At 41.3% G+C, this 26,391-nt stretch overlaps 1 protein-coding gene across 1 annotated transcript; it reads left to right on the forward strand.

Annotated features, from left to right (window-relative positions):
• On the forward strand, positions 1-26,391 carry RRP15 (ribosomal RNA processing 15 homolog). Its single transcript, XM_054168047.1, has 5 exons — positions 1-96; positions 4,614-4,888; positions 7,131-7,228; positions 8,149-8,350; positions 25,632-26,391. The coding sequence occupies exons 1-5, from the start codon at positions 33-35 to the stop codon at positions 25,770-25,772; spliced, it is 780 nt and encodes a 259-aa protein (XP_054024022.1). The 5' UTR covers positions 1-32; the 3' UTR covers positions 25,773-26,391.

The following is a 26,391-nucleotide window of genomic DNA, read 5'->3' on the forward strand; positions in this document are numbered from 1 at the left end:
CGGAAGACGATATTGGGTGGACCCTGGGAAAGATGGCGGCCGCCGTGGAGGGCCCACGTGGACGTGAAGCTGCGGTGGGCGAGGAAACGGACAGCGGTAACAGGCATTCCTTGTCCAACGGGAGCGGGAAGGGGTTTGGGTCTCTTTCTTCTCGGACGGGCTTCTAGGGTCTTCTCAGTTTCCGTTGTAGGCCACCTTCGGCCTTGATAAACTGCTCCGCTCTGCCCTATCCAAGCCCGCCGGTGCTCCCGGACCCCTTCTTCTACCGTGCCAGGGCCTGGGCCGAGGACTGGAAACAGTTGGCACGGGGCGGCGGGAGCGAAGGCAGTGGCCCAGCTGCTGCAGAAGTTCTCCCGGTGGTGTGGAGGCAGAGGGACACGGGGAACCCGCGGGCTCTACCTGCGGGGCTACATGTGGGTGACTCTTCTGTGGTCCCTGAGGTGCCTGCTCCTTGCCTAGTCCTTATGCTGTGGCTTCTGGTTTCTCTCTACTTAGCCTCTGTGTGTGTGTGTACCGGCAGCAACTCGCTTGTTTTCTGGGCTTACCTGAAAACAACATCATCTGCCGTTTGTTTCTGGGATGTGCCTTTCTTGGAGGGGAGCGGAGAGCGATTGAGCAGGGCTGGACGAGCTCCGGGTTGCTGTGAGCTGAGTGTCTCTGCCTGTGCCTTTACGAGACCGGGGCTCAGCTTCTAGCTTCGAAGGATGCCCGTGCGATAGGCCAATTACATTAATCCACCAGGATAGCACGGAGTGTAAACACACACACTCGTACTCTATTCTTTACAGATGGTTCTTCCCTCAGTTTTGCCTCTTTAAGTGTATTGGGGGTATACCTAACTAGCTGTGATCGTTTCTTAATTATATTATATATGGAAATTGTTTTCTTTGGGAGGAATCAAGTTTGTGACCATTTGGAGCTGTAGCTCACAGTGGTTCTGTTTGATTTGAGAATCAGAAGTGAACCTAAAGGGAAGCCTTGTGTGCAGCTTCTTTCAGAGCTCATTTCTGAATGATTGCCTACACCTAGATCACCGAGCAAGTTTGGAAGAATGGAGATGTATACATGTATTTTACACTCTCAATCAGGACTAATATAGAAATATTTTAAACCTATGCTAGGCTTCAATCATTGTGGTTCAGAATAGAGCCCAACGTCCTAGTTGTGATAGAGTTAATCCAGTTTGAATTATTTCAGAATACCTCCTCTTTATCTCATGCTATTGTCAAATCCTTCAGTGTACTAAAGAACCAGTCATGGCTGGTTGTTGAAGCTGTGTTCATCTTTCTGTGATGGCTGAAAGCAAAATATTGTTGATATTATTCATCACTATTCTATTTTGTTGGCAGAAAATATGTAAAGGAGATGAATGGATGCTTTTGGAGTTTTTGGTTTTTTGTAAGTCTGTTCTGATTTTTATGGCTAACTGTGGAGCTGGTCCTAAGTAGTATGTGGAATTCATGTTTAGACTTCTGCTAGCTGTAAGCTTTTTCACATGTATAAAAACTTGCAGCTGGAGGTTAATTACTCATTTTAAATCTATGTATCAGTGTTCTAGTGTGGGTAGGGCTTTGTGCTGAAAGCTTGACATTCTTTCACAGGATATGGAGGCATACTGATGTAAAAGGAATGCCTTTAGTAATATCTGAATGTACTGAACAAATTTGTCACTTCTAACTTTCCAATTTATAGTAAGGACTGTTGGGAAAAACCTGCAATTTTTCCTGCATGGAGCATGACACCTTGCTGTGTTCATGCTGGTGGTAGTAAAAATCATACGGGTATAGATAATGAGCAAGTGTTCAGTAAATATTTCTCTTCCACATGTGTGATGTAAAAACACAATTTTGCTGCTTTCCATGATTATAACTAAATGCTCTCCATGCTTTTAAACATACCTGGGTGTTAGTTTGTTTTAAATAGGTTAACACCACTGCTTTGTGGTGACCTTATTGCTCTCTACAACTACCTGAAGGGAGGTTGTAGACAGGTGGAGGTTGGTCTCTTCTCCCAGGCAGCCAGCACCAGAACAAGAGGACACAGTCTCAGGCTGCACCAGGGGAGGTTTAGGCTGGATGTTAGGAAGAAGTTCTACACAGAGAGAGTGATTGCCCATTGGAATGGGCTGCCCAGGGAGGTGGTGGAGTCACCATCATTGGAGGTGTTCAGGAGGAGACTTGATGGGGTGCTTGGTGCCATGGTTTAGTTGATTAGGTGGGTTGGATTGGTTGATAGGTTGGACACAATGATCTTGAAGGTCTCTTCCAACCTGGTCTATTCTATTCTAGTCTATGTTGAGAGCTTTTCGCTGGTTCCAAAAGACACGGGAAGGCAGAGTAGAAAGTTAGTCTGGCAACAGTGTGTGTTTGTGTTTAAGTAATTAAATAGGCAGTTGATTAGTAATGAATATCATTAATAGCTTTCACCAGGGTTTTACAGCAAATACCTTTTGGAAGCAGTCAGTCCTGGCTTTATTCTCTTAATGATTTGGTTGATAAAGGTAGTACACAGGATATAATAGTGCTTACAAAGTAAAGTGCCTGTCTCAGTAGTACTTAACACTGTGATTTTAAAATATTCTTTAAGTAGTGTGATGAGTGTGATAGGTGGATGAAAGCCTCTCAGCTGGTATCTCAAGAGTGCGTGGAGAACTGTCCACTTGCTGGTGTGACTGAGAAGGTGTCAGAAACCAGCCTCGTTCTGTCCAACACTTGATTTGTAGTCTCAAAAGCTGTGTGTAACATAATTAACTTAAAACTTTTGGGTGAAACAAATTATTAGTGGAATGATAGGTAATAGTGGCAGACACTTGAGTGCTCTTGATTAATTGATACAGTGGGTCCACTGAAAAAAAAACAAACATGTTTTAGCCCACCCTAAACTTGCAACTCATTTCATTTTAGTTAATGAACAGACTGATGAGGGAAGCAGTAGGTTTTTCGTGTATTTGATTTGCCGTCTTGTTCGCTGTTCTCTTCTGTCTTGCTCCTGCCTGATTCCAGACTTCAGTATTTTAACTTTCACAGAATTATCAGTGTTGGATGGGGACCTCAAAGATCATCCACTTCCAGCCCTGCAACTATGGGTAGGGATGCCTCATACTAGATCAGATTGCTCAGATCCACATCCCGCCTGGCCTTAAAAACCTCCATGGATGAGGCTTCCACCACCTCTCTGGGCAACCTGTTCCAGTGTCTCACCACCCTCACGGGGAACAACTTCCTCCTAACATCCAGTCTGAATCTACCCACTTCCAGTTTTGCTCCATTCCCCTTAGTCCTATCATTACCCAACATCCTAAAAAGTCCTTCACCAGCTTTCCTGTAGGCCCCCTCAAGATACTGGAAGGCCACAATAAAGTCTGCTCAGAGCCTTCTCTTCACCAGACCGAATAGCCTGACTCTCTCAGTCTGTCTCCATAGGAGAGGAGCTCCAGCCCTCTGATCATCCTCGTGGCCCTTCTCTGGACATGCTCCATCACATCCAGATCCTTCCTGTAATAGGGGCTCCAGAACTGGATGCAGTACTCCAGGTGGGGTCTCACCAGAGTGGAGTACAGTGGGAGAATCACCTCCCTCGACCTGCTGGCTATGCTCCTCTTGATGCAGCCCAGGATGTGATTGGCTTTCTGGGCTGCAAGTGCATACAAATTGCTTATATTGAGCTTCTCATCCATCAGTACCCCCAAGTCTTTTCTTCAGGGCTGCTCTCAAGCCCTTTTCTATTTTGTAGGGAGCATAGAGTGAGTAAATTGAATTGGGAGATACTCTGTTTGCATATCAAGAATTTGAGCAGTTATACCAGAAAATTTCTGTGCCCCTGGTTTCTATTGGGCTGACAAATATCTTAATTCTTTATTTCACAAAGCAGTCTCCCCTCTATGTTCAATCAGTTTTGCTAGTATTATTTTCTTTGAGCAGATTTTGCTTTCATGTGAGAAATGCCCTCCCCGCCCCCCCCACCCTTATGTTAATTCATGTGGCTGTTTGCATTTCATGGAATCATGAATTGTTTTGATTATACGAGGCCTCTAAGATCATTGAGTCCAACCTTCAACCTAAGACCACCATGGCCATTAAACCATGTCCCCCAGTGCCATGTCAACTTTTCTTGAACACCTCCAGGGACGGGGACTTCACTACCTCTCTGGGCAACCTATTCCATTGTAACACTAGGTGTCAGTGTTGCAGCTCTTATATAAGTATGTACATCCATACATTCATGTATATGCCTGTGTTTATATCTGCATTTGCAAAGTATAAATTTTGAACTGGAAAATACTTTTTTTTTCCCTTTCCATAAACTCGACTCTCTTAATGTAGAAATGTTTATTAATCTAATAGTAAATTTCCAAGGCTGCCTGTTTTCTAACCTCTGAAATCACTTGAAATCATCACCAAGATGAGCAAGCACTTGAACGGGATACTTTCTAATAAATTAATTATGGGTCAGGCCTGCTTGAGCAATTTATTGTAACAGCAAGCGGTACATGGCCCTGAACTCCAATAATATTTGCCTATGGAACAAATTAAGCTAGTGATGGATCCTTACTAGAGATAGAACTCCTGATACATTTGTTTGTTTGTTTCCATTTTTTTTTTTTTAACACCTAGATTCTGAATTAAGCTCAGGAATTCCAGAAGACAGCTACTCTTCAGGAGGTGAAGCCCTGGATGGTGATGATGAAGATGAAACGGCAGCCCCTGGCAATGTGGCTAAAGAGGCAACAAGCTCCAAAGCTGGCTCAAGTGCAGGCTGGGCAGATGCCATGGCAAAAGTGCTCAACAAGAAGATTCCACAAAATAAGTCTACCATCTTGGCCAAGAATAAAAAGCTGGAGAAGGAGAGACAAAAGTTAAAACAAGAAAGGATGGAGAAGAGAATGAAGGTGAGAAATATTTTGTTGTACAGTCAGTCAAATGGGGATACATGCAGGATCCCCTCAGTGACTGTCTCAGTTTTGGAACCCCTCCTGCACCATGTTAAGTAGCTTCAATTATTTTTACTTTCCAAACAGTCATGCTGTAGGGCTTTTTCCTTTCACTGCTTTTTCTGGGCCATCAGGCAGGCTGATCTTTGGCAGCAGGAATGTTATAGTTTGTCAAGTAAGGTGATTTTGTGGTTGAGAGAAAGCAAGCAGCTGCTTTAAGCTTAGTTTTCTAATTGTTGTTGTTAATTGGGGTATAATTCACATTGTCAGCATTACAAACTGAAATAGTTCTCTCTCATAAAAAATGAGGGGGATAAAGAGAAGACTGCTTTCATTTAAGTTCTGCAATGACTTCCAAAATCAAAGGCCTCTGCCTTGAGACTGCACAAATCATTGATGTGGTCATGGATCATTGTTTGCTCCTCTCAATGATTTTCCTGGTAGGAGCTTTCTATTAGAGTGCCCATGCCCTAAATTGCTTCTGGTTCTGTAATTGTTATGAAGAAAGCATAACTATGTTGGCACTAAAGTTATTTGTATGTCTTCAGTGAAACCTTTAATTCCAGGCTGTGATTGATTTACCTTCAGGCTAAAAATACATTAATAATGATTATGTCTCATCTTCCCAGTTCTGTTTCAATAAGATAACCAGATTATCCACCTGACGGTCCAGGACATGCTGTGGTAGGCCACAGCCTGCCTTTTAAATACACAGAGCTTCGGTACGGCATCTGCTCAGTTGTGGTTGCCCTAAATACTTGTTCTCATCTAGTAAATATGTGGGAGTACTGCAAAGCAGAGTGGGGCAGCTGGTCCCCTAATGGACTTGTTTATCCTTAGAAAAATTTGGGACCAGCATGCCTTCTGTTGATTTCTTGCTGATGGAAGTTAGAGCAGGGCAGTTCTTTTGCTAAATGCCAAAACACAGCCAAACTTGTGAATTCTCGGTAGTCTGCCTGGAATTGTAAGGACTCTGAAACTCCATTCTTGCATAATCCAAACTTGATACAGGATTACTGGGCCTAGAACATTGCTGGAGTGTTAAAAGGGATAAAAAAAAATTACATTGCTGCCTTGGTGCTGAAGCAGAGTTCGAGGGAATGCAGTGTTCTATTGTAGCATGACAAAAAACTGGTGGTGCTGTGGCCTCTGGTGATGGGAAAGTGGATCAGTCCATTTTTAAAATGAAGAACCTCAAAAACAAAGACAAAAATAAATCTCCAGTGGGCACTTGGTGCTTCTCCTGGTGGTTGAGTTCAGCCCATCACAGACTTTGCCATGTGTCGCTGTCATTCACACATCTACTCTGATTAATTCAGTGAGGGAAGTCAAATTCTGAGGGCTTAAAATGCAACATGCCTATCCCAATAGGCCCAGGATTTTACTACATAAAATTTCTCTGTGATCAGCTTGTGAAGGCTTGGAGTTGAACCATAGAATTGTTTCAGTTGGAAAAGACCTCTAAGATCATAGAGTCTGAGCATCAACCTAAGACCACCATGGCCATTAAATTGTGACTCTACCTCCCCAGGCAACCTATGCCAATGTCTTTCCCCAAGGCTCAGGCAAGAATATCTGTGTATAAAAAAACACACAGAAAGCAAAAGATTGTCCTACTGAGTATCAGGTGCTGTGGTAACAGACATCTATGAAATCATCTTTATTGTCCTGTTGAACTCTTCTCCCACCTCTCAGCTGGTGATGGGTACACAGCTACCCCTGCCAGATGGGCTGCTGGCAGGGCTGGGCAATCATCAGAAAAGGTCAAGCTACAATACCTCCAGGCTTTTAAATCTAAGTGCTAAAATTACTGTGTGGAAGGAGCACACAGCTGACTGAATGATTTCCTTGTGTGTAGCAATCAGTTTGAAGCATTTGAGTTTGTCTGGACTTATTTTGCTTGCCTTGAGCCAGAGTCATCATTCTGGTGCAACTCTTCTAGCTTTTGTTACAGCAGAAGGTTATCAAAGAATCTTTGAGATTTGTCTGTGGCCCCTGGTGTGTCAGTGCAAGAGACTTGCCTCAGACCCGTTGTCCGGCCTCATGTTGGAGCTCCCCTTAGCCTCAAACCAAATTCAGCTTTGTTGATCTATCTTTCCACCCCCTCACCCCTCCCTCCCCTTCTGCTACCTACTCCTTCAGAGTTTGCTGCATTCCCAAATGCTCCATGTTGTTTCACATAACAATATTTATAACGCAGCTCGACAAGAAGCGGGAGTGGGAAATGATGTGCCGAGTGAAGCCAGATGTTGTCAAAGACCGAGAGACTGAAAGAAATCTTCAGAGAATTGCCACAAGGTAAGAGGGTTGGTTTTTTTGTGTTTTTTTTTTTTTGAATGCTTTCCTTAAATATATGTATATTGAAAAAAAGGAGGAAAAGGGGAAGAAAAGGCCTACGCAGGTAATCTGTTTCCAATCAGATGGAACTCGTAAGAAGTGACTAGCAGGAGCAGAGTGATTTATATACAGGCCTGCATTGTACAGTATCAAGTTCAAAAAACGATTTCAGAAGCTTTATGGAAGAGTAAAAATTTAAATGGGAATGTAATGTTTGCTTAACAGAAGTGCTTTGTTGGATCCTCTCATTTTGGTCATGTTTAAAAATGCAGTACAGTTGTTTCTACTACTCTGTTTTTCCCTTCTCTGTAGAGCATTCACCAGATCCACATCTGTTATGTTCAGTTGCCTGTTCTGCATTGTGGTAGTTCAGCAGAACTAGTTGAACACCTTGATATGTTCTCTGTCTCACAGAATGGTAGGGGTTGAAAGGGACCTCTGGAGATCATCTAGTCCAAACTCCCCCTGACAGAGCAGGTTCACCTATCTCCTTACTCATTCCTCTGCCTTGTCCTTCTAGTCCAACCGCTCTTAAGATTTTGTCTGAGGAGTTTAATATCTGATTGTGTTGTGAATAACATGGTTCTGGACATGAAATATGCTCTTGAAGTGATATCAGTGCCATGCTACCATGCTTACTTTGGGGTCTGAATACTTACTTGTGAATTTGTTTGTAAGTGTGAAAGAAAAAAGAAAACTGAGAGTCTCTTGAGTTGTAAATGTTGCTTCCTACCTGAATTGAGGTTTTAAGTAACTGTGTTGGGGAGCTAGAAGCCATCTAGCATCTGCCCTGATTAGTTGCTTTCGTAGGAGCTTCATTTCTGTAAAGAGAACTTAAAAACATTGTTTTGTTGTTGTCTTTTTTCCCCCCTCCATCCCAGAGGTGTTGTGCAGCTATTTAACGCTGTCAGGACACACCAAAAAAATGTTGATGAGAAGGTGAAGAAAGCTGGGAGCTCCATCAGGCAGCGTGCTAAACTGATGTCATCTGTGTCAAAGAAAGATTTCATCAGTGTTTTAAGAAACATGGAGGGTGCGAAAGGAAGCAAGAATCCTTCTGGAAAGGCCACAAAAAGTAAACAGGTAGGCTTAGTCCTGGGGGGAAAAAGCATACAAGATACCATCTTAGTATAATAATTGTCTGTTAATGGGCCTGCTCTTCAGAGCAGCTGTGATCCAAGTGCCTGGGTTTTTCTGAAACTACTTAAGAAGGGAGCAAGTAGCTCTTAGCTTGTTTTCCCTGTCTTTTGACAATCTGAGCACAAAACATGGAAGCTCTTCTGATAAGGCATCAAGCTTTGAATATAAATAACTTGGTTTAGTTGTGTGTTTAAGAAAAGAACATGAAAATTTGGATTTTATCTTGGGTTTTTGCACTGACCATGGAACAAACTACAGGATTTTAGTGGGTTATGGCATTTGGAATTAGGCCAATAGTAGTTATCAGCTCTTTAAAATTGCTGAAGGCGTGGGGGCACTTCCTCTTACATGGTGTATTGGACTGTACTACTTGTGTGTACCCACAGTTTTGGGCGTTGCAAACTCACTTCTGAATAGTTATGGTATCTGGAACTGAAGGCCTTTGTCACACAAGTGAATACCACAACAGAAACAAACTGAGATATATTGAACTTTATATATAAGCTTTTCTTTAATCCTCTGTGTGTGTTAGGCTGCTGTGGCTTTAATACTGCTAGGATGTTTTGGAAAGAAGCATTTTAACACATTTTCCAAACATGCTTAAGAGAGACAGGGTAGTTGTCCATCAGTTCTTTCAACTCACCAAGTAGCTCAGAGTTGAAAACAAGCTGCTCTTTCTCGTATTTCAGAAGCTGCACGTTTTTGAGGCGTATTTGTGCTCAGGTTTGAACTTTGTGCTTGGTAGTGGGTGGAATACTTCTTTTGGCCCACACTCACAGCAGTTAACTAAGTGCTTTTCTGTGCCAGGAAGAAATACCTTAATCAGTTAGGAGACAACAGTTTGTCATATGTTTTTTGTTTGTGTGCACTTGGGGAGCATGCTGAAACACTGCCTGGCATGAAGAGCTCCTACAATTTTCATGCAAGTGTAATATTAAAGTATTTTTTAAATTCTTTGGATAATGAGAACAATTTAGCTTGGTGCTGACACTATTTCTCCTTAAATAATTCCAGCTTGTGTGTGTGTGGTTCTTTTTTTTTCCCCTCCCTCCTGAAACAGCAGTGCCAACTGCTGTTGTAGTAGACGTTCAATCAATAGCTGAGCAGCAAATAGGAACTTTTTCTTCTTTGTGTCAGATTGTAACAGGGCAGTTTTTTAATTATTAGGTCAGGAAACATTGCAAATGTTTCAATACTATTGTGGTGGGTTGAAAATTCCACCCCCCCCAACATAAAATTGCCAGACTAGCTCAGTTAGAAAGCAAATGAAGCTGTATTGACAAGCAAAACTACAATCTAAATATGACTTGCAATTAATATGTACAAAATATACAATATTTATAGGTATACAATAAGGTAGTACCTTTAAATATACAATAGCTATAAACAGCACAAGAAGCCCCCTGGACAAACTAGGGGGCTACCAACAGCTTTCCCCTTCCTGTTCCCTTCCCTCCCCCCTGTACACGGAGCATGAGAAGAAAGGAGAAAAACAGAGACAGCTATTTGTTAATACTTAGCCACAAGAAGAATGCATTCAAGGTCAGCAAAGCCAACAGAAGCACAAGTTAATATCTGCTAGAGCAAAAGAAGTGAAAAGAGAGAGTTATTTTACAGATATTTCATGTTTGTTATCTGTCCAATAGGATTATTTAGAACTTATCATTATTTTTGTTTTTTTTACATCCAATACTAATTTATTTACTTTCTGCTACTTCCTGTTCAAGATCTGTGGAAAATTTTCTAGTCACAGTCTAAAACTACCACAACTATGAAAAAAAGTCTTTATACAGCATGCTTCTATTGAAGTGCCCTGGAGATTCTTTAAATGCTGGCTGGATAGGGTTAGTTTTGAGTATTGATATAGGTGCTGCTTTCACATAGCTTGTGAACAAAAACTTCAGATATTGGTTTTGGTTGGTTTTTGGGTTTTGTTTTGTTTTGTTTTTCATTAATATATGGCTGTAGTCATAGGTTTGTTTTGGTTTTTTTGTTTGTTTGAGGAGAGGGTTGGAGTTACGTGTGCTGGATGGACCCCCCTCTCTTCCCGTGTGGCATTTGCTTCAGTGCCTCTCCATTCAGTGCTCAACCAAACTCTCTTAACTTCCTTTCAAGCTGTTTTCAATCTGCCTTATTTTCTCTTGAGAACTTATCCTACCTATTTAGCAGGCTCCCACCCTTACAGTTGTTGATTCTTGAAGGCTGAGGCCAAAATCTGATCTTAAGTCTCCTCAGAATGACACAAACTTTTTAGCTACCAAACAGTGCTACTGGCCTTCACTGTTGTATCTCTGCTTCTTGGTCACTGAGGGTTTTTCAGAGGTTAGTAAGCAGAGATAAGGCTTTTGGGTGGTGAATTCCTTGCAGCAGGAGTTTGGCAGATTTTTTTTTTGTGCCATCTGAAAGCTTGTGCTTGTTTTATGGCATTATTTCTGTGTTGTAGCAGCTTGTCTTGCTTTTTAGCAGTTGAGAGTATGGCATGCATTTCATTTTTTGTGAAAGAGGGGGGAAATGCATTTGTTTATCTCAACAAAAACAATGGAAGAGATGCCAATCCCAAACTCCAGGCACTCTGCCATCAATTAAAATGCAGTCCAGAACAATAAAAAACACTACCCCACCCACATAAAACAAGCAGTCAGCAGGAAAAATAGCAGAATAAAGTTTTACCAGTGAAAGCAAAACTTTCATAGCCTTGTGCTATGAAAGGAGACTTGACTATATTTGTGAGAATGGGCAAACGCTTTTTCTTTCTTTACAGTGGGTTTTGAATGCAAAAATAGCTGCTGTAAATGTGAAAGTTTGGTGGCTTCTCTCAGATGTCTGGGGTTGTTGAATAAACCTCTTATAAAGCTCTGTTGTGGTTGACAGTTTAGGTCTATACATATGTGAGGAAAAAAAAAAGCTCTGTGAAGTCCAATATTTTTCACAGTAGCACAACCACTTTGAAAAGTTTTGTTTTCTCTTTCCATCAACTTCAGACATTGATGGGAAGACCAGGTAACCTGTGCCCTGTAAGAATGTTGATAGTATTGGATACTATTAGCCATCGGGCTAAATATTATTTAGTGTACACCTAGCCCATGTGGGTAAGAAAGAAAGACTGTAAGGCTGTGAAAATTTTCCTGTGCCATGTGAAACTGTAGCTCTTCTTGGGGCTTTTTGTTTTTTTCTGGGGCACAGATGGGAGTAATTACTTAACTCAGCTAGAGCCAAAATCTTTGCCTTTGCTATCATTAGCTGTTTATCAAGGTATTTCTTAATCCTTGCTGAGCCAGCTGACTGTGTAATATTTTTCCCTGTTTTTTTGTTTGGTTGGTTGTTTTTTGGTTGTTTTTAAGGTACTGACTGTACATGATGCTTGCCTCTGGGTAAGATCATCCAATTTCCCTCCCCTTACCACCTTCTCTGAAAGCCTATTTGTTGGTTAGGTGGGAATTTTTTGGTTTTATTTTTTAAGTTTTGGGATGTGTTTGGGGAGCAGCATTCATTGGGAGGTTTCAATCTTGTTCAAGACGGTCCTTGCAGACCAAATTGTAGCTTGCAGGTTCCCTCCTGTAAGATGCTGTAAGAAACAGACTACAAGTTTAAAAAAGGTGCATATCAGAGATGCTATGTTTCCAGCTCTCAAGGCTGAAGTCATCTTTCTGTCTGTAGAATAAATAAAAGTAGGTAGTGACATAGATTTCTGGATTTTGTTTAGGATTATGGGTTAGGGCAGTACCTTTGCTTCCAGGGCTGAGTGCAATTTCTGATCTCTTCAGAGTAGCACAGACAAGGTGACTGATGTAGTCAGTGAATTACATAAGGCCTTAAAATCTTACTTGTAAGAAAATAAAGAAATTCAGAGCTGACATTCCCAGAGCAGCCCCAACTCTTCTCCTTTATTGCATGTTAGTTACAATAGGATGATTCAGTACTGGAAACTCTGGTCTTGACTTTGTGCTTGCAACCAGTGCTACTCCTTGTAAAGCATTGCTGGGTGGTAAAACAGTTTCTAGTGACATATAAATAGCTGGCATGAAAGTTACAAATACTCCTTGTGACAAGCATAACTTGCATGCATCAACCTTTCTTTTTGACTTGGGCCTTTAGAATAAAATAGAATTAACCAGGTTGGAAGACACCTTTGAGATCATCGTGTCTAACCTATCACTCAACACCATCTAATCAACTAAACCATGGCACCAAGCACCCCATCCAGTCTCTTCCTAAACAGCGCCAGTGATGGTAACTCTACCACCTCCCTGGGCAGCACATTCCAATGGCCAATAACTCTTTCTATGAAGAACTTCATCCTAACATCCAGCCTAAACTTCCCCTGGTGCAGCTTGAGACTGTGTCCTCTTGTTGTGGTGCTGGTTGCCTGGGAGAAGAGACCAACCCCCACCTGGCTACAAGCTCCCTTCAGGTAGTTGTAGACAGCAATAAGGTTTCCTCTGAGCTTCCTCTTCTCCAGGCTAAGCAACTCCAGCTCCCTCAGCCTCTCCTCATAGGGCTTGTGCTCCAAACCCCTCACTGGATTTGTTGCCCTTCTTTGGACACGTTCCAGCAAGTCAACATCTTTCCTAAACTGAGGGGCCCAGAACTGGACACAGGACTCAAGGTATGGCCTAACCTGTGCTGGGTGCAGGGCAAGAATGACCTCCCTGCTCCTGCTGGCCACGCTGTTCCTGATACAGGCCAGGATACAATTGGCCTTCTTGGCCACCTGGGCACACTGCTGGCTCACATTCAGCTTACTGTCAACCAGTACCAGTATAGCATGTTTTTCTGAATCACCTGTGTGTGCTTCAACTTGTAAGTTTGCTTACAACAGACATGTTGCAGAGTATTTCAGGGGTGGAAGCGAGGACAGGGTTTTGTGGTCTACTTCAGTAACAATGATCCAAATTCTCCAAGTCAATTTTTCTGTAAACTGTGCTGACTACATGACTTGGAGGTACGATTTGCTTCCTGTGTTGTGATGGCATCTGGAAAATCAGTGTATTGGTCTCAAAACAGTACCTATTCTATAATAATTTATTGATGAGAAGAAAGATGAGTGGAGAGTAATACAAGTGCTATTTCGTATCAGCACTGTCTCATATTGCTCATATGGGACTTGAAATAAAATGCTTTTCCAGAGAAGTTTCTTCTGCCTGAAGTGTATTTTATAAATGGTCCAAGTGTTTGGTAAGTAGTTTGTAAACACAAATTGGTCAGGGTTACTGTAGATTTTCCTTTTGTTTATAAAGCCATCAATATTCAATAAATATTTTAGTTTTAACCAGTAGTTTTAAGATTGTTCAAGGCCAGGATGAATGCAACACTTTTGGCTTTGACTGCTGTTCTTGCTGGGACAGAAGTGACATGGGAGCTTTCATTTTTCAAGTTAGATGGGGATAGAAATGTGCTTTCCAGCTTAAAAATTAGATCTGTTTAAAACCTGTGAAAGCAACTGACTGCCTTCTTTTTCTTGCAGCTGCAATGGCAATTGCATGGCAATTGGTGCATTGTTCTACTTTTTTCCACAGTTTTCACAGTGTGGAATTGGGGAGCGGAGGGACAAAAGATTATTTTCATCCATGTACCTGTTTGGAGAGACAGTGGTCTGAACAATTGCTTTAACGAGCTGTAGGAAGTTGTTTGTTTCTGAAGTGTGGATCGCAGACATAGATGACTCTGAGAAATTTGGAAAGGTGTATCAACTCCTCTTTTAATAGTAAAAGGAAGCTTTTTTCCTTAGGTGATAATGACATTGCAGAGTAACAGAAGTTTATTACTACAGCTGTTGTGTGCTGGTTTTGCAGAACTAATTGAAGGAGTAACCAGGCTTGTATGTATTCCAGCAGATTTGAGAGGGCAGCCAAGTATTAATTCAGTTCAGCTGCAGCCAGAGTTAGATGTGTTCTCCCAATTTTAATAAATGTCTTCCCATCACATGCACAGAAAATTTTAATTTAGATTCCTTTATAAATCATGCATTTTTATCTGTTTTCTTCCCAAATGGGTGTACATTCTCTTGAAGATCACTTGTGTAAGTTTGGAGTAGTGGAGGTAGTGTTTTGGTTTTGTACCAGAAGGTTGCTGACTACCTAATTGTTTGCTGTATTTTGACTGTTTATTTTTTTGTCCTTAGGGATAAATACAGTGCAGCTTGCCACCCAGATTGCTATATCCTAAGTTCTTGACGTTCTTTAAGGCAAAGAATTGTTGTGCAGTATGAGAAGTTGTTTGATGGCAACATATTCACTTGATTACAGGAATATGTATTGACTTAACCCAGTCTGGGTCGTCATCAGGGTTAGGTTTTTAAGACCTACAAGCTCAGTTCCTTATCTGTTGCTGTGGCTGGTAACACACATCTGTGTTAGCAAGGGAATGCAGACCTTTGCCAATATTTAAATGTGTATGTCAGTTAAATGTGTAAATGTCAACAACCTTGTGAGTTCAACTCAATGTAAGAGGATTAAGGGGCCTGTGACAGTTGTATTTCACTAGATTCACATCTTCTGCTTTCCATTTCTGTCCACTTGATCAGAAGTCAGGACGGGGAAAAGATTGTGACTTTGCATTCTGTTTCCATCAAGCTCTCTTTTTATGCTCTTCATATTTTATGTTCCTGAACACATTCTTTCTCCCTTTACCTTTGGATCAAGCATGCAACGCTGTGTCTTGGTGCCTAATGTAAGAGCAGCCCTGACATCTGCTTGCACAGAAAGACCAGTGCCCCATTTGTTATCATGAATCACATACAGTCCAGTTTAATGCTCTCTTCTAATATGCAGACAGTATGTGATCAGTGAAGACAGATATTTGAAGATAATTTGGATACTGAATGCCTATCCTATCTACTTTGTTGATGAACTCGGGTTTGGGGAGGGCAGTCCTCCAGATGTTTACAGCTTGTCCAGATCTGGGAGAATCATAGAATCAATAAGGTTGGAAAAGACCTCAGAGATCATCAAGACCAGCCTATCACCCAACACCTCATGACTAACTAAACCATGGCTTCAAGGGTTCGTGGAGATAGCAAAAGACCTGTTCCTTACTACAAAATTTATCCTTAACTGTTTGGGTTTTTTAGGTTTCAAAAGAATCAGTAAATGACACAAGATTTTAATGGATGTCTGTGGGAAATCTCTCTTCTCTCCTTAAAGCTATGGACAAAACATTTTAAGTTTGTCTTTCTGTGAAAAGGGACAATGTGATTTTAGTTGAATCATTGCACAATCTTTCAGCATGAAGCAGTTGAAGTTTGACAAATTTTCTAAGTGAATGTAAGCAGGGTCTTACTGAATTGTCAGCTCCATCTGTCATATTTGACACTACCTTGCCTTGCTGTTTGATTACTGGTGCACAAGATACTAAGATGACATTCTGTTTTCTCAGATATTGCAAGGCTCTTTTTCTCAGTAAATCTGTCTAAACCAACCACATTTAAAAAGCTGGTTACATACATATTTTGATCTTCCTCTAAATATATAGAGCACAAAACCTAAAACCTATTAGACTTTTATCTGGTAAATGGAGTTGGAAGCCTTGTAAAATCAGCTCTCCACTTTTGGCTTTGTAAATTGCAGGCAATGTACTTAGAGAAAAATGTGTCTAAAGTTTGGAAGGAAGGAAGATAGAACTAGTAGATCTGTATTATAAATGAGCTCTGTGGGCATCTACTCTTATCTTTGTAGACTTCAGGACTGATTAGTCTAACTGCTCCCAGCTTCCAATGGTTAGAGGGTTGCTGAGTGTACAGTTGTTTTTTCCCTATGGGAAAATCTGGCCAATTTAATGACTGTTTCTGAAATTTACTGAAAGCTTAGTAAATATACTTTATTTATTTTTTTTTCTGCCATCTACTATTACTGCAAGTAATACTAAGGCTGTCTCTTTGGTTTGTTGCTGGACCCCGGACAGTGTTTTGTATGTTGTCTGTGTCATTTCTTCTCCACCTGCAGGCATTGGGAAACCCATGCAGAAGGAGATGGAAGGGTCAGAAATGCACACAAAAGGGTAGCCAGATGGCTAAGCTATGAAATTGGGATCACATGCAGGCTACATATTCCCACTTCAGGTTTAAACTGCTTATAGAAAGCAGCCTGGAAGTGTTGAGGGGTATGTTCTATTCCTTAATGGGTTTGCCACTCACCCATGACAATGTGAAGGAAATTATAGGAATATAAAATCAAAGAGACTTGCATTTGCAGACATTTAGGATATGTTACAAAAGCCATTAAAGTAAAAGAAGGGGCAATGAGGTTTAGTCATACAAGCTGCTTAATAGTCATAAAAACTTCAGTATTTCATTTTTAGTAATAAAAATACAGAAAAGTTAGTTCTTTGTGGTTTGGTTTATTTTGTTTTTGCTTTTTTCCCCTCCTGCCTCAGTTTTTTGGATCACTAAAGTTGTTTCAGGACTCAAATGTAAGTGGAAATCCTGACTCAGGAAGAGGAGGCTTTTTATTAGCCCCACTTCTTCCTCATCAGCTACTCTGTGAGATGATTTCTTAAGTGCTGTAAGTGAAGGACTTGGGCATTACTGTGGTCTTTGTTGTTTGAGACAACCTCTTGGAACTCACTCTGTTACACCTCTTGCTGAATCATAATGAAAAACAGTGGATGATTTCAGCATCATTTGCAGGAAATAATCTGAGTCCCATTAAAAAATCTGCAAGCTGCTAATTTATTCTAAAAAAAAAAAAAAAAAAAAAAAAAAAAGAAAGAAAAGGGTCAAAATACTCCAAACAGCTGCAGGCCTATGTGTTTCCTTACTGTGCCAACAGGCAAGCTTTTATAAAAAGCTGCAGACAATTTTAGGTACCCAGCTGAGATAGTGCATAAAGGTCTCGAGTAGATGTGTGACATCTGAGAAAAATCTGTTGTGACTCAAAAATGTTTGTCTCAAGTGGACTGTTGAAAGACATTTGCACTTGACTTCTGAGGATTAGCACATCAGAGGCCTCACTCTTGACCAGACCCTTTTGGCTAGGCATTCTTGCTGTATCTGCATATTTTCCAGGTACCACCTGATGGTTTGGGAGCTGTGCAACTTGAAACAAGGATGTTGTGGATCTGCATAATTTTTAGCTGATCTTTAAACTTGTTCATGTCTTCATTACTGCAGAAAATACATGTTAAGAGATGTGGGACCAGTTGATGTCATCAAGCCTGTCATCTTTTTATCCCTTGTGAGAAGTTGTGTGGCATTTCTTTCAGGGCTGAAATGCCTGAAATACCTAGAAAAGTTCTTTCTTCCTTTGTTTTGAAACCCATCCAAACAGAGGAAGACTCAGTTCATTAGTTTCCTTTCAGGAATAACAATGGAAGCTGGTAAGGAGTTGTCATCATAGAATAGTTTGGGTTAAAAGAGACCTCAAAGATCATGTACTTTCAACCTCCTACCATGGGAAGGGACACCACCTACAAGACCAGGTTGCTCAAGACCCTATCCAAGCTGGCTTTGAACACTTCCAGGTTGGAGCCTCTGCAGCTCCTCTGGGCAACATGTTCCAGTGCCTCACCACCACCATTTCTTCTTAATGTCTAATCTAAATCTAGGTCCTTCCAGTTTGAAGCCACTACCCCTTGTCTATCACTACATGCCTTTGTGAAACTCTCTCTCCAGCTATCCTGTAGGCTTCCTTCTAATACTGAAAGGCTGCTATAAGGTCTTCCCCAGGCTGCCTCTTCTCCAGGCTGATCAACTCTCTTAGCCTGTCTTCACAGGAGCAGTACTCCAGCCCTCTGATCATCTTCGTGGTCCTCCTCTGGACGCACTCATAACAGTTCCATTTCCTTCTTGTGTTGGCAGCTCCAGGGCTGGACACAGTATTCAGGCTGGGTCTCACAAGAGTGGAGATGAGGGGAAGAGTCACCTCCCTTGCTTGACACTCTGCACAGTCATGTTGCCTTGTGCTTTACAGAATGTGAGTTACAAATTGCAAACTACATTTCACAAGGGGAATTGTTAGCTTCCCCCATACTAACAGTTCATACCTGTGTTGTAACTTAACTAGAATACGATTGTTCCATTAGGGTTTTTTGGTTGGTTGGTTGGTTGGTTGGTTTTAATTTTTGACAAGCTTTCTTCTGCAAGTTACTCCTGAGTGTAGCTGTTCATCTCATTAAAATGTGTAAAGGGAATATCAATGCCACTATCACCATTCATTGTCCTGCAGCAGAGTAGGATAAAATTCCTTGTGCAGCAGAAGGGTTTCAGAGCCAGCTGCCATCAGAGCTGGAGCACAGTATGGGCTGAGAAGTTCCAGAGCGACCTATATTCAGAAGGGCCCTGTGTTATGTTTGAATTCTTAAGATATTTTTACTTTTTCTGACAGAAATAGTGATTTATGGGGTTTCAGATGATCTAAGGCTGAAGAAATCCGTTCTCTCATAAGCTCTTTCTGTGATTGCTCTTTATAACTGAGCATAATGATGAGTAATGATGCTAATGATTTTTTTTTTTTCCTTTGCTTAAGTCCATATGAATGCTTGTTGTTAGATATTCTGTAACTTATTTTTGACCCCTCTAAGCCTGGGGCATGTATAAGCCTCTGCAGGCTGACCCAAAACATTCCTTCTCATTCGTACATCCCCAGTTGTAGTAAATCCTAGAGGAGGATGTGAGGATGGGGAAGATTCCTCATGCAGGTCATTAAGCTCTGGGTGGTCTTCTGGCTGTGCTCAAAAGGAAAATTAGTATTTGTTGTGCTTGTAGTAAAAATTCCAGTGTGTTACTTGCAGAGAGGTTTGAAGAGGAACAGCAGATTCAGAACACACTGTAAAATATTTCATTCTTAGATTTATTTAGTAGAAATGCCAGTGCAGATTTGGTGTGCACAAGAGATCTTCTGGTCTGAGTAAATCTTCTGTGCCACTGTTGATATCTTCAGTCGCTTCAGCAGTACCAAGGAAATTTAGTTCAGTCACTCTGGCTTTTTACTTGGAGGGAGGATGCAAATGGGTGTTGAATGACTCTCACCCTAAGGAATAAATGATCATGCAGAATTATGCTGCGGCAGAATAGACTTCTGTTGTGCTGCTTGCATCTTCTGCAAGCTTGGGAACGCTTTCCTAAGTGAATTGCTGTGAGACTTCATCTCAGAAGTTCAAGGTAGTAGTGGTATAGGATATATATTCTATTTCCATTTCTGTTGGGGGTTTTGTCTGTTTGGGATCAGGTATTCATAGGAACCTTTCTTCTAGTCAAGGTCTAACTGTAATTAAAATCAGATAAAGTTGCAAACAGCACTAATGATTAAACCCAAGTATCATTATGTTTTCTACTTACATTGCTGCTTTAGCTATTTCAGCTGCAGTTGTCTTTATTTCTTCCCAGCACAGAGGAAGCATTAACCTATGAGCTTAGGTATTGCTGAAAGCAAATCTGGGACAAATGATTATGCTGCCGTTCTTTGTTTTGCATTTCCATAACTATCAACCAAGTGATGGTTATTTTTTCTTTGGGGTTTTTTGGTGCTTTTCTGTTGTGTTTGTTTGTTTGTTTGTTTGGGATTTTTTGTGAGTTTGGGGTTTTTCTGTTTGTTTCTTTGGATTTTGTTGTTGCTGTTATTTTGGGAGTTTGGTGGGGTGTGTTTGTTCCATTTGTTGTTTTGGTTTGGTTTTTTTTTTCCTTTTTAATTGAAGTTTAACACACCTCAGTGTAAAGTATATATATGCCTGTGCTGTTTGATTTTTTGAGCTAGGATTAAACACTCTTGCTTGGGGATGAGAAACAGAATAGCAGCAGTCATTCAGAGCAAGATACAGGCTGGCAGGGAAGACGGTCATCAGATGTATGTGAGAATGTGTTTTGGCAGCATGTACACTTTTTAACTTCTCCATTGTGACAAAAGCCTCCCTGTATTTCAGAATCTTAGGCATTTGTATGGAGCAAAAGAGAAGAACCTGGGGAGGTAGTTCAGTTGAGTTGGACATGTTAGAATTGTTTTCCCAGGGCTTAGAGTGGTTGCTTGAGTGCTATTTATGTTAGAAATTCCTTCCCTGACAGGTACAAATAAACGTTTATTGTATGTGATGGTAAAGAGAGATGTCCCTGCAAGCTCTGGCATTTCGTGCTGTACGCGGAGCAAAGGCGTGGGAGCATGGCGTGATGACTGTAATTCCTCGGTCTGAAAAAAATGTTCATTTGTTGATAGCCTGCAGTTACTGTCTGCTGGACACAGGCTGTAGGGGAATGTCTGTGGTGATGTAGGTATGTTTGCTGTTTTGCAGTTGCAGAGACTGGGTTAAGTTCAAGTGACAGGAGCTAGTGGGAAGCAGAGGCAAATGCTGTCTTTAATCTGTGCACTCTGATTTCAAACCATACCTTTTAATGTTGCTGCTCATCAATAAGCATTTGGGGACTTTGGTCTGCCTCTGTGCAGGGTTCTGAACAGCTCTGGCAAACTTTCCTGCTCCAGTTTTAGCATGTTGCTGTGCCAGTGAAGCAAGAGATGAAAATGACAGTGTCCTGTGACTTAAACTGAACTTAATTTCCTTTAAGCATTCAAAGGAAGCAGGCTTTGAGCTAAAGCACTCACTTACAGACTGAAGCAGGTATGTGCAGAAGTATTCTGCTGCTGCTTTTCATAACTTCAGAAGGGTAGGGAGTATTGATCTTCACCTGAATGCCAGCGCAGCCTGCAACTCCAGTGTTGGGCTTGGCAGGTCTCAGCTGAAGATACTTAGTGTGATATTAGTTCCAAAGAGCGAATTACATAGCTCCAATTTTTTGCAGTGGTTAAGAAATAAAGCAAAACAGGGAGATTCTATCTTGATCATATAGTTGCATTGATGCCATGGGGCTTCCATAGACCGATTCCACCTCCAGCCCACTTAAGCTAATGCTGTGATAGCTTAGGTAGCACACCAAGCAAGATGACATGTGCTTTATTTCTATAGTGTCTTTGCAACTGGTCTGTTGGCCTGGCCCAGCAAATAAGTATTTGCACAAGAGTAACCACACTGTGCATTGATGTCTGTCTTATTTCAACTCATGATGGGGGCATCGCTATGTACCAGTGACTACTGAGATTTTACTAACTGCTGCCTCTCAGACCTTTTTAAGTAGATTGCTCTTTGCCTGAAGGTGTGGCAAACTCATTGAAATGTGTATATATATAAAAAGAGTAAAAAAGAAACACTGAAATTTTCTCTCCTTGCCTTATCAAAGGGTCCGCTTTATGTAGCATTGCACACCGATGTTTGTATAGTCTGCTTTGTTTTCATTTGGGGTTGTTCAAAGGGGACCTCAGTGTTATAGTGAAAAGTGGGAGATGTGGATGAACAGCTGACTGGAAGTTCAAAAGCAATTGTATAGAATGCAAGCTGGTTTGTATTCCACATGCCAAGAATCAGTTGTGTTTTGTTTAGATGAAACCAGATTATGGACTTGAGAACACAAGTGTTCTAACATTCTTACATAGAGCAACTTGGGAAATGATGTTACAGTTGAACTAGTTGTTAATGATACAAATAGTCTTGCTGCATATTTTCTAAAGACTTAAGGAATGTTTTGTGATAGGGTAGGTTTAGGGAGTTTAGGTTTATTCTGAGTGGAAAATAGAGCAGTAAATTAGTTAGGAATGAAGATATTAAACATGGGGTTTTCTTCACTTGGGAGCATGCTTAAAATTGATTAAATATTTGCTTTCAAGCATTTAATCTTCATCTTTGAGGCAGAGACATGCTACCTCTGTGTTTTTCCTTAGGGCTTGTTGTAAAACTCTATTTAAACTTTTATGGTGCCCTACATACTGGGTAATGCTATGGAGGATCAGCGTCCCTCTTTTGTTGAGATCCTACTTTTGTCCTATTGTTCGCTTGACATAGCCAGAAAGAAGGGCTAATGGTTGCTGAATAGTAGCTCATGATGAATTTGAGCATTGGGGTTTTCAACCCTGAGCCTTTCACTGTCATTGTTGACAGTGATGTGCTTCTGTGCTGTTTAAAAAACAAAACAAAACAAAATCCCTGTTCTATGCATCCGAGGGAAATTAAAAAAATCTCTGTTGGCTTTATTATTGAAAACAAAAATAAGAAAATCAGACTGTTTTGTAAGGAAGATGGGATTGGGCCATCTAGGTATTTCAAATTTAACTCTGTGGCATGCTCAAACAGTGATTTGTGAAAGTTCTGGGACTGAAAAGGCAAAAGGCGTGATGACTTTTGGAGTCTGTCTGACATTCACAGAACATTAGAGGTTGGAAGCGACTACCAGAGATCATCCAGTCCAACCCCGCCCTGCCAGAGCAGGATCACCCAGGGTAGCCTGCACAGGAATCACAGAATTCCAGGGGCTGGAAGGGACCTCAAAAGTTCATCCAGTCCAAGCCCCCTGCCAGAGCAGGATCACCTATACCAGATTACACAGGAACACATCCAGGTGAGTTTTGAGTATCTCCAGAGAGGGAGACTCCACAACCTCCCCGGGCAGCCTGTCCCAAAATGATTCTCAGTTCTGCGAAGGTAAACATATACAACAACTGAGATACAGTTTAAAACTGGGGAGAGAAACAAAACCAAACCAAACAACAACAACAAAAAGGCAGCTACCCTCTCCTTGCATTCCAGAACAGAATACCTGTGTTTGGCTAACACAGATAATTCCCATGTGAACATCTGAATGTCTGCCTAAGGACTTGCCTTATCTGTAACTCTTAATTCCAGATAATTGATTAGCCTGTCTGAGATGATTTTAGGCTTTACTGGTTATAGCACTTGAAGTGAATTGCTTCAAGGGTGGAAGCTGGTTAGGAGGCACTACCCAGGGGGAAAAGAGGGATTATTTGGATGAGATACGGTCTTAAAAGTAGGCATGTGTGAAAACACCAGCAACAACAACAAACCAACCAACCCCAAAAAAACCTCAACCCCAAACCACAATTCCCCCCCAAACAAACAAACAAAGAAACCAAAAAAGCAAAACAAAAAAATCCCACAAACATCCCCTAAACAAACAAGCCAAAACAAGAAACCACAAAACAACAAGCAGAACAAAACACAGTGCAAACATCTTGAGGGACAGATGTAAAGTTGTGGGTTTTTTGACTGCACCCTGGGAGATTACTTTAGGGAAGGAAAGTGCTAGGAGTTGTTACACAGTTTTTGCGAGAGCAGTCTTTCAAAGAGAACTGCAGGAGAACTCAAGGTTAGCATTTCTGCCTTGAGCACCTATAAATAACCTTGTTTGGCAGACTTGCACTCAAATAACTTCTGCACCAGTACAGGTTAGGAGGTGATCTGCTAGAGAGCAGCCCCATGGAGAAGGACTCGGGACTCCTGGTGGACGACAAGTTATCTATGGGCAATATGCCCTTGTGGCCAAGAAGGCCAATGGGATCATGGGGTGCATTAAGAGGAGTGTGTCCAGCAGATCGAGGGAGGTTCTTCTCCCCCTCTACTTTACCCTAGTGAGGTCCCACATGGAATATTGCATCCAGTTTTGGGCTCCCCAGTTCAAGAGGGACAGGGATCTACTTGAGAGAGTCCAACAGAGGGCTACAAGGATGATGAAGTGGCTGGGGCACTGCCTTATGAGGAAAGGGTGAAAGACCTGGGCCTGTTTAGTCTGGAAGAGAGAAGGCTGAGAAGGGATCTAATAAATGTATACAAGTATATGAGGGCTGGGTGTCAGGAAGGATGGGACAGCCTCTGCTTGCGTGCACCCTGTGACAGGACAAGGGGCAATGGATGTAAACTACAGCACAGGAAGTTCCACCTCAATATGAAGAGGAACTTCTTCACAGTGAGGGTCACAGAGCACTGGAACAGGCTGCCCAGAGAGGCTGTGGACTCTTCTCCTCTGGAGACTTTCCAGACCCATCTGGATATGTTCCTGTGTGACCTACACTAGATTCTATGGTCTCAAAGATCTCCAGAGGTTCCTTCCAACCCCTAACATCCTGTGATCATGCTGGCATGGTATGATGTATTAGATTTACAGTAATGGACCTGCATCTCTGTTCTTCATTTCTCCTGCCATACAATTGTGTAAACTGTTTTCTGCTGAAGATTGCACCAATGTCATCTTAAATATGCTACAGTTCTATGCATCGCATATTCCTGGATGCATAACAAAGAAGAGGTATGAATAGATGCCTACAAAGATCTGATTTTGGACATGGTAGGTATATATGCATATGCAGAAAGTGCTGTCACAGGTGACCCCCATCAGAGTAGAGTATCAGCGGGTGGTAGTAACTTAAACCAGGGTGAGTCAGTTGGGGTCTATCCTTTTGAGCTGGGAAGTGATAAAAGCACACCTGAGATGCCTGTATTAACAAAGAGCCTGCAAAAGTAAATTGTTGTTTTCAGTGCCCCTGATTCCACTTTCATAGGACAGGTTTTTGCTTGCCTTCTGGACACTGAGCCACGTTGTTCCTCAGAAGTATTTTGCTGCTAAGGCTTAAATCACTGAAATCCTTCTTTTCACTGAACATTAAGAATGTAGCTTCAAGCTGTTCTTCGAATCTGTTGCCACAGGATGGGGCTGTTGCACTGCCCAAATATGAGCTGTCCTTTAAAAGAATGCAACCAAGCACTGTTTTTAGTGCTCACCTAAAAACTACGCTTTTCTTACTTTATTATTCACCAGTCTGTGCAGTGTGGCCTCAGTTTATCCACTTTCAAGAAGTAGGAAATTTGGAGTAAGGTGTTGTTGGCTTGCTGAGTGTAGTTCAACTGTTTCTTTTAGAGGCAGCTTTGCACCATATGACAAGCCCAGGTAGTGAGGTAATGATCCACATAAAGGGGATTTGGTTCATGTATTGCAGAATATGTTAAATATTAAATTTGGGGTGGGGGGTGGGGGGGGTTAAGCCTTTATTAAATCCATATTTGTGTTGTAGAAATGTGCCAAGAAGTGTTCTAATGAAGCAGCACCTGGGAGTTAATAAATAGTATCATGAATCCATTCTGATTGCCAAGAAAGATTTTAATAAAGGAAGCCATGCCCAGGGTTGACTATTTCATCCATGAGGAATAATGGTTTTGTTTCCATATTTCTTTTATTGGTTGGTTAAAGCAAGTTTGCTTTTTAGCATCAAGTCATTTATGATTGTTCTGCATATTTCTGTGTACCATCTGCATGAAGAGCTACCCTTCAGAAGGACTGCTGATGCAAGTTGTAAGCACGTGAGAAGTATTAACTTGGATTTCATTAAGAGCTTCCATCTTTTACTGGCTTTCACATTCATCTCATCTTCCTCTGTTCCCTCTTCTCCTTCCCATAAACATTCAGGGTGAAGAGGGGCCAGAATGGAATATACTGCGTGACGACTTCATGATGGGAGCATCTATGAAAGACTGGGACAAGGAAAGTGATGCAGAGGGTGATAATGAACAAGGAGGTGGTCTGAAACAGGAGGATGACAGTGACTGAATGAAACTGAAAACCATTCAAGATAATGTTTTACCTTCCTAACTTTGTTTGGATAAAAAGTCAGCATTCTGTGAATGTACACCACTTGGAGGATGTATCTTTATTTTCTTTTTTTAAAACACAAAGACAGACTTGCACAACTTGGGAGTGTTTTCCCCTCCATGTCAAATTTCTATTTAATATAACTTCATTTGCTATACTGAAATCCTGAAACATTTTCCAAAACATGTATAATTTTCAACATATTTCCAAAACATTTTGTACAGTCAAAATAGTGGCACCTGCCCAATGAAAGAGATTTTTGCCAAGGTCATTAAAAGTTTATACATTAGTCATGGCCATTGATGTATTAGTGTGCCTGCATTTCCAAATCAGTGTTGCACTTTGAAAAGTTGTTAGCAGTTCACAATAGAAATGACTTACAATAAACACAGAAATGCCATCACCTTGTAAAGTTATCAAACTCCTATAGAGTCTTTACTACTTTATCCAGGAAAGGGTTTGTAGATAATAAAGAAAAGTAACCGTTAATGTGATAGTTCTGCTCTTGGAGCATTAGTTTGATTGGAGGCAACTCTGGAAACTTAATTGTAACGAGAGACATGAGCTTACTGATTGG

Source organism: Dryobates pubescens, chromosome 2 (assembly GCF_014839835.1).
Source record: "Dryobates pubescens isolate bDryPub1 chromosome 2, bDryPub1.pri, whole genome shotgun sequence".
NCBI classification, from domain to species: domain Eukaryota; kingdom Metazoa; phylum Chordata; class Aves; order Piciformes; family Picidae; genus Dryobates; species Dryobates pubescens.